This window comes from Prunus dulcis, chromosome 5 (genome assembly GCF_902201215.1).
Source record: "Prunus dulcis chromosome 5, ALMONDv2, whole genome shotgun sequence".
In the NCBI taxonomy this organism is placed as follows: Eukaryota; Viridiplantae; Streptophyta; class Magnoliopsida; order Rosales; family Rosaceae; genus Prunus; species Prunus dulcis.
In genome coordinates this window covers 4,300,399-4,309,351 of record NC_047654.1, presented here as the reverse complement: position 1 = coordinate 4,309,351, position 8,953 = coordinate 4,300,399, and the positions used below count along the sequence as shown (strand labels likewise).

General features: G+C 35.7%; 1 protein-coding gene across 2 annotated transcripts; it reads left to right on the top strand.

Moving 5' to 3' along the window:
* The first annotated feature begins 1,990 nt into the window (after nucleotides 1-1,990).
* On the top strand, nucleotides 1,991-8,574 carry LOC117627422 (serine/threonine-protein kinase BSK2). 2 transcript variants are annotated; one of them, XM_034359520.1, is made up of 10 exons: nucleotides 1,991-2,252; nucleotides 2,350-2,573; nucleotides 3,063-3,198; nucleotides 3,673-3,806; nucleotides 4,744-4,849; nucleotides 5,759-5,844; nucleotides 6,417-6,605; nucleotides 6,733-6,891; nucleotides 7,634-7,747; nucleotides 8,083-8,574. In XM_034359520.1, the coding sequence occupies exons 1-10, from the start codon at nucleotides 2,165-2,167 to the stop codon at nucleotides 8,332-8,334; spliced, it is 1,488 nt and encodes a 495-aa protein (XP_034215411.1). In that variant the 5' UTR covers nucleotides 1,991-2,164; the 3' UTR covers nucleotides 8,335-8,574. The 2 variants fall into 2 exon arrangements, with proteins under 2 accessions (XP_034215411.1, XP_034215413.1); XM_034359522.1 differs by having other exon boundaries at nucleotides 8,111-8,265.
* Nucleotides 8,575-8,953: the final 379 nt, after the last annotated feature.

Here is an 8,953-nt window from a genome sequence, read left to right as displayed (position 1 = left end):
TGTATTAGGCATCACATGTGCACAAGCCTTAGCCATTGCAGCATCTTGATCAGTAAATAAAGTTTTCGGGGCCTTCTTGGACATGGCCTCTAAAAATGTTTCAAACAACCATATAAATGAATTGGTAGTCTCATCGTACAACAATGCTGCCCCAAAAATAGCAATCTCACGATGATGATTAAATCCCACAAACACTCCGAATGGACGATTTGCTTCATTAGTTTTGTACGTGGTGTCAAAACACACAAAATCACCAAATTGACCATAATCAACAATCATCTTCGCATCAGCCCAAAATATATTCGTAATTTGCTCATCACAATCTAATTGCACAACATAAAAAAATGAAGGGTTTCCAATGCTTCATTTAGAAAATACTTTAGTAAGCTTCCTGCTTCTCCATATGCCAATTTTCTTTGCCTCTTTGTTCGAAGGTAATTTTTTTGATCTTGTTTGATATATCCAAGATATTATCTTCCACCAACTTGCCTACCCATGAACTCATATGCCTGCCTAAGTGGAATCCCAGATTCTTCTGTCAAATCTACTTCAGTAGCTTGTGAAGTAGATATTCTTCTATGAGACGGTAACATATGAGTGCATTCTTGTCTTACAAGAGGATGATTGTGGTTTTCCATAAAATGGCTAACCCAATACTTACCATTAGATTTATTCAACTTAATGTTCATTTTAGCATTACAACCCGTCCTTGTTTCTGCCCGAGAACTTTTAGTTAAATAATCTCGCTTATCTTTCGGTCGAAAACCCTCCTTGCAACAAACAAATACTCTTGAAATTATTTGACCAGTATTCTTATTCTTGTTATGTGAATCTCTTCTAATATTGAATCCTACTCTTCGCCCATACTCATTATAAAACTCATATGCAGCTTGTTCCGAAAGAAATTCCATATCACATATGGGCTTGTAATCTAAATTATCTTCACAGATTGTATGCACTGAATCTTTCATTCTCAATCTATAAAATAAATATAATAATATTAATCTATCATACAATGATAACTGTCAAATTTATATTTATAGATTAAAAAAGAAGGATGGAGGTAGATATACCGAAACATTAATTGAAATCAAATTCAAAGCGCCACACACAGAAAACCAATTAGCTAGTCTCAATGAAAAAGAGGGAAATTTTGTTGCAGACATAGGAACCAAAAAAAAAAAAAAGGAAAAAAAAGAAAGAAGCAAAGCATGCAGTAGGGACTAATAAATGAAAGCATATGTAGCATGAACCAATAAATAAGAGTACGTATCAAGGATAAAGGTAAACGAACAACATGCTAAATAATCCTGATTACTTTATGGGATCAAATTCACGTCTTCACAGTTGCCTTGCCAATATATTTGCACTAACCAAAGCTAAGATAATATGAATATGAACGTAAATAAAGAGAAGAGGACAGAACCTAAAGCAAGAAGGAGAAAAGAAAGGAAAAAAAAAAAAAAAAGGACGACAGAACACAAAGAAGAAGGAAAAAAAAAAAAGCTTTGGATGTTAAATATCCCGTTAGTTGGGTGTTAGGGTTTTTATTCTTTTTTAATTAGGAATAAATTGGGTTATTGTTTTAGGATGATGTGTCAACTTTAAATCCGTTAGATTAAATTTTAATGAGGTGGCGAATAGAGAACAAAAGCAAAACAGATCATGACAGAAAAAATCAGAGCAAAAAATCCGGATCCATTGTAATTTGAGTTAAATTCGAGTGAAATTTGAGCTGGTGAGGTCTGAACCCAACCCAACCCAAAAAATAAAACAAGTTAAGGTCGGGTTGGATTCGAGGGAACTTTTACCGAATTTTAACCAGTCCAATCAGGTTTGGTTCCAGCGGGTTGGATTGCCCAACCGAGTTGCACCCCTACTGCTCCTTCAATCTCCCACAACCAGCACGTGACTAATGATAGGCTAATCACGTGACCCCCTTCTTCTGCTTCCATCACATACAAAGACAACACTCTCTCCCTCTTTGGCTGTCTCTTTTCACAGATTCAGTTCAGTACTCACTCGGTCACTAGTCACCTTTTCCTCAGCTGTTGCAGCAGCACTCCCCCAAGTCCCGTGTCGTTTCTTGTCCCTCGATTTTCAAAGCTTTCACATTTTCCTTCCATGAACACCAATTACTGTTAATCCACCCACAACACTCAAAATGGGCTGCTTACACTCCAAAACCACCCACCTCCACCGCTCCCCTGACGACCCATCTTCTCTACCCGACACTCACAAACCCGACCCAGGTTTCTCTCTCTCTCTCTCTCTCTCTCTCTCTCTCTCTCTATTGGGTCTGCATTTTTATTTTTTATGGCATTGATTTTTTATGGTTTTGCTTTGAAGCTAATGGAGATCAAGCTGGGCTAGAGGTCCAAGCACCTATGTTCAAAGAGTACAGTCTAGACGAGCTACGAAAGGCCACCAATGGGTTTAGCTCCGAATGCATTGTTTCCGAGAGTGGTGAAAAAGCTCCCAATGTCGTTTACAGAGGAAAACTTGATAACAATCGCCTTGTCGCTGTTAAACGGTTCTCCAAGCAGTCTTGGCCCGACGCCCAACAGTTTGTGGTGAGTTTTGATTCCTGAGAAAATGATGGAAAAGGAAAATAGCTATTGGGAAATAATAAATAATAAAAAAATGCATATTCTGTGTATGTCTTGTTTGGTTGCTAAAGAATATGATAGAAATGCAAGAAATCCTTTGGGTTTGGAGCATTGACAAACATAATAGATTTTTCTTTCAGCTTCATAGAAGTGAGCATTCTTATACTTTAAAAAAAAAATTTATAAAATTTTTTTTTTAAAAAAAAACTTTCTAACAGAGTATTTATAATGCTTGTTTTTCTTCTGGGGTTTTCATTTGGGGCTGCTGATTTATCTGGTGATGCTGAGAAAAATGGAAGACAAAAAGGAAATGTAAAATGTTGGGTCTTGGATTTTTCAACAATTTAGCAGGACAGTTAATTTTTATATTTGTTTAATAATTTTTCCTTCAATGGAGGAGCGTTTGGCATTATTGAGGAATTGAATTTGATGTTAATGAATATGATTGAGCAGGTTGAGGCTGTGGGAGTGGGGAAGTTGAGGCACAAGAGATTAGTGAATCTGGTTGGTTGCTGTGCTGAGGGAGATGAACGGCTCTTGGTGGCTGAGTATATGCCCAATGATACTCTTTCCAAGCATCTCTTTCATTGTACTGCCAGTCTATCCCTTCCTGTTTCTTTTATATTTCTTTTGGTGCATACTATTGACTTTGTAATTAACCATCCTTTTCCTGTTTGCTTTTTCCAACACGTTTTGTGCACTAGGATTAACTTTTGCTTTTCTCCAGCACTTTTTGTGTACCTTTAAGATAAACTCCTCTCCTACGTCCCTTTTTCTGATGAAATGTGTACAATTAAAAGGTTAGGTGGACTACCATCACTTTAAGTCCAAAAGAACAAAGCTTATTAGGACATATACCGTTTCCCGAATCTAATCTGTTAGGAAAACCCCTTAATTTAAGTTGACTACTGTTTGCTTAGTGCAATTAAAATTGTTGATGTTTCCTGTGTATATTTATCACTTCATACTTGTCACTTTTTCGTTATATACATGCTCCAAAAACTACGTTGCACAGGCAGAGTTATTTTTTCTTTGCTTAACGACTACTTATGGTTTCTTATAGGGGACAAGAAGCCATTGCCATGGGAAATGCGTGTCAGAGTTGCATACTATATTGCACAGGCACTCGATCATTGTAATATCGAGAACCGGAAGATCTATCATGATTTAAATGCATACAGAGTTCTTTTTGATGAGGTATGCATATGATTGTGTGACGAAGAGTACAGTTTTTGTTCGGGGTTTTACAACTGTCATTCCTGTGCCTTCAGATTATTCCAATTGGATGCAGTAGACTTTTGGGTTTGCATGTCGAAGTTCATCTTGGTTGTTGTCGTATGCATATGTTGCTACTTGCCGATCTGTCAAATCGTTCAATTTTTGCCATGATTTTCTGCTTTGGTGGCTATTTAGTTTATCACTCATCTTGGTAAACTTAATTGCACTGTTTGCTAACTTTGCCAAATATAGCTTTATCCATAAATGGTTGACGTGTCCACATTCCCAGAACTCAAACCAATACACTATATTTACCAATTTATCCACATTTTGTTGTGCAATTCATTTATTGCCATGTTGGAAATCATATTAAAACATTGTGTTGAATTGTATACCATATAAGGTGGGGGGTGTTCCTGTATAGCCTTTCTAAACTGCATAAAGAAGTTTGAGAATGGTCCAAAAGTTAGCTTACTTCATTTCTGTATATGTAATAAATTTACCAGGACTTGCCAAGCAAGAAAGAGGAAAAATGACCAGGCATTTTCCAACTATTTGAAATGTACTGCATTAGTTTCTTATTCCATTCCTTGTTGGCTCAATTTGCCCATTTCAATTAAGGTGTGCCAATGTTTCGCTAACATTGATCCAATGTAAAAATTCTTTTTGTTTTCATATTATGGAAATTCTCTATTCTTGCTCTTTATTATTGCTATCTTAAACATCTTACTATTGCATTCAGTAATAGGCTGTCTCTGAAGTGACCGACTGCTAGTCCTTTTCCTTTGTATATAAATACATTTGAGTATCACTTTAGCGGACATGTTTTAGGTTTGGACATATTCTATAAATCATACTACAAGGTTCTGTAAGATTTTTGTGATAAGATTATAACTGACTTATGAACTTGTGTCAGGATGGTGACCCTCGTTTGTCTACCTTTGGCCTTATGAAAAATAGTCGAGATGGAAAAAGCTACAGTACAAATTTAGCTTATACTCCACCTGAGTTTCTACGAACAGGTAAATTACTTAACAACAAGTCCTACGCATGACAAAAAAAGCTTTTGTAGATTATCTTTTGCATCATATCGAAATAGCAAAATATTGTAATGAAGGTAGAACAAAAAGGGTTTTCTTTTCTATTTTTGGTAAGTGAACTTTGGCCCATGTTGCATTTCAGCACCCGAATTATAATATGTCCCAATTTTGTACCTAAATTAATTTCTTTTTCCAATAAGTAAGAAATCAAACTTCCATTAGAATGATTAACAGATCTCAGGGGAAAGTTTGTCACTTCACGGAGGCCCTACCCACACTTAACCCTCCACACACAATTTTGCTTCCATAAAGCAACAAATTGCCCTTGAGAATGTTTGTCATTCTGACAGAAGTTTGTTTTGTTACTTATTAGATGCAAAACTAACTTGGATACTAAACAGGGACAAATTATACTGTTGATATTGAATTGGGACACAAACAGAAGTTCAGGTAACAAAATTGAAAAACAAAAAACAAAAAACAAACGCTTCATATTATAAAGTGATAACAAAAACACTCTAAATTGATTAGATCTTCTCATAGTCAGGCTGCTAGGATATCATGTGATAAATTATCATGCTTAGATTGCAAGATTTTTCACTCATATTACAGAGAATTATGCTGGACTAAGAAACATAATAATTTTTGTGCATCAATGCACACAAACTTTGAGTGTGTTATGTTCTTTTCGAAGTATGGATTAATGGAATAGTACATAACTCTTGGAAGCATTTTTCTTGCTTACAAGTCCTGATATATGTGCATCAAGTTAGTGTGTCAGTATCGTCCCATGGTGGTGTTATAGTTTAGCCAGATTTGGTTGATAACTTAATATCATTGGAGATATGAAAACCGGTTTTCAGCGTATTTGATTAGTGTCAAACTTTGCAGGCAGGGTCATTCCAGAGAGTGTAATCTACAGTTATGGAACTGTCCTGTTGGACCTTTTGAGTGGCAAGCATATTCCTCCAAGCCATGTACGTGGACTTACATCCCATGAACCTTTACGTTGTACTCCTCGTGAGATTTTCAGGAAATTTTTTATTTCTTCTGTAAATCCGTTGACATTTCTACTGCATAGGCTGTAGATTCTGTACTGCCGTTCTGCAAATATTTTTTTGGTGATGATATCAGGATTCCAAATGTAGCTTTTTACATAATGTTTTAGGATCCTTCTGCTTGTTTCATTAGCATTCTGTAAAACTTTAACGTTTTTTGAATGTTTTGTTTTCACTGTATTCAGTATGTATCTAGGTCGTACACTTGGTTTATAATTTTGATATATTTGGTATCATTGACGTCTTAAATTCAACAAGAAAGTGAGAATTTGACTTTACAAACAGTTTATGTTCAGTAAGTCTACTTGAAAGCACTACTTTGAGGTTCAGTATTTTGTCGTCGTTTGTGATTCTTCCTCAGCTCAATTTGCATTAATTTCAAGGTCTTTTGGGAATGCAAAGTTGGGAAATGGTTCTGTTTAGCTTAATTAATTGATGTGAGATTACATTTAAAGATACAAAAATTGTTTAAGTGATTATTGTATCTCCAGGCACTGGACTTGATAAGGGAAAAGAATGTATTGTTGTTGATGGATTCATCATTGGAAGGGCAGTATGTGAATGATGATGCCACTAAATTGGTTGAACTTGCTTCCAAATGTCTTCAGTCTGAGGCTAGGGATAGAGGAGATATTAAGTTTCTTCTTACAGTCGTTGCACCACTTCAAAAGCAGAAAGAGGTGACATATCGTGTTATCCTCAGATCATGAAATTGCTATTTCTTTGTTTATCCTCAGAAAGAGGTGATAACATATTCTTTTTTCCGTCCTGATTTGTTCTGATTGCTTATATGGTTTGTTTATTAAGGCGGCATCTCATGTTCTAATGGGCCTTTCTAGAAATACTGTTGTGGTTCCAACCATGCTTTCTCCTCTTGGAAAGGCTTGTGCAAGGATGGATCTTACTGCTGTGCATGATATTTTGCTAAAAACAGGCTATAAAGATGAAGAAGGTGCAGAAAATGAGGTACGCTGAATTGCCTATTATACGTGTACTTATGACTTGACGGTTAGAAACAGAGTTCTTAAATAATCTATACACAACATTATTTAGATAAATAGACCTTAAATTGTAATGCATGGGTTTTCCCAATTTTGCGAATAGGTTTGTTGTTTAGTATATTAATTTAGTCCTTAGAATTTGAATTTCCTCTAGGTTTTAGTATTTTTCTCTTTTATGTGTCATTGATTCAAAACAAGTAGCTTGAATGCTCCCCAATCTGGAAAGCATGCTAATTGCAGACATGAGAATCCAACCTGCTTTGACATACGTCAAATGCTGCAGATATGTTCGAAACTTGTCGTATTTTTTCCCATGTGTAAAGTACATGATAGGGGAAAAAAAAATTTGTACAAAATGGTTGTATGTCATATAAGAGGAATGAGCTACACTGCTGTTCACTAGAGATTTGTTCTCCCTATTCTATTTTTTCTACTCTGGGAATTTACCCTGTTTGCTTGTTGATGTTGTGCGGGTGTCATGGTTGTCCCTTGTGGCAAGTACATAATTGTATCTGGATGTAATCTCTATTTGGTTGCATTGTACAATAAGGCATATCATCTCTTTTTTTTAATTATTTATTTATGCATATACATATTTGGCAAAGTGTGGTTGATGCTTCTTTTCCATGATTGACCTTATCTCATGTTCATGGGCTCATGAATTAGACTTTATTAAAGTTCTCTCATAATGTGATCTGTTTTTTCAGCTCTCATTCCAAGAATGGACACAACAAGTCCAAGATATGTTGAACACGAAGAAATTTGGGGATATTGCATTTAGGGACAAGGATTTCAAGAATGCAATTGAGTATTATTCCAAGGTACATGCACTCTCCCTCTCCTTCGACCGAATTTTATCTTAAGAATGGATGATATTATGTGACAAATTAGTTCAATATTCTTTTTGCCATGCAAGGGCTTTTAAAATCGTAGTGCCACAATTTAAATGTGCACGTTGCACATTGCACAGGTACCAGGTTGGTTAATTCACACTAAGCAGATAAACATTGTGTTACTCAGCCTAATTATTTGGAACCGACCGTAGACTAAAAAAGAGAAAAATCCTGAATTCCTAAACCACTATAAAAAGAGGAGTGTTGATTATTTATTTTGGATACGCAATTATTCAAGGATACCTTTTCTATGCAATAAACAGTTAGTCGCTATGATGTCTGGCCCTTCAGCAACTGTCTTTGCGAGAAGAGCCTTCTCTTACTTGATGAATGGCCAAGCGGAACTTGCTTTAAGAGATGCGATGCAGGCACAGGTGTGTATACCAGAGTGGCCAACTGCATTCTACTTGCAAGCTCTGGCACTCTCAAAGCTTGGAATGGAGACTGATGCTCAGGACATGCTTAATGATGGAGCAACCTTCGAAGCAAAGCGGCACAACACATGGCGTAGCTAAACTTGTACACTTGAAAATCTGTAGGTCTGTCTGATTTCATTTACTCGGCTTGAGGAAACTGGATAGAATAGGTAGTGAAGTGCTAGGCGAATGTGAAATGTGGTTGATAGAGTTGTTTAGGTATCTTTGCAAATGCTATGTTAACTATAGTTACAAGTGTTTGTTTTTAACTTTATATAATGCATTTCCGATAGAAATGAGTTATTTATATATATATTGGACGAATGAGTTATTTATATATATATAACATTTAATTTAGTGCATATTGCCTCTTACTTGAGAGAAAACCCCAACATTCTTGTCGATTTGGGAATGTGCAGAACACATTAATATTGACAAAAACTTTACTGGATTTGGCATCATAACAATGTTGCCTTTATTGAGAAGTTTCCAAGGATTGGTTAAATATTTCTAATTTCGACTGTTGGATTGCATTTAAGAGACTATCAACACATTTAATAAATATAATCAACGGCCAAGATTAGAATTATGTAACCAATCCTTAACATAAAATACTTATTGGAGAATCTTCCAAGTGAGTTACATGTGCAAGTTTGGGTGCATATATATTACCACACATTCTACTTTGTTTGAAAAATAAAAAGAAACATAAGCAAAA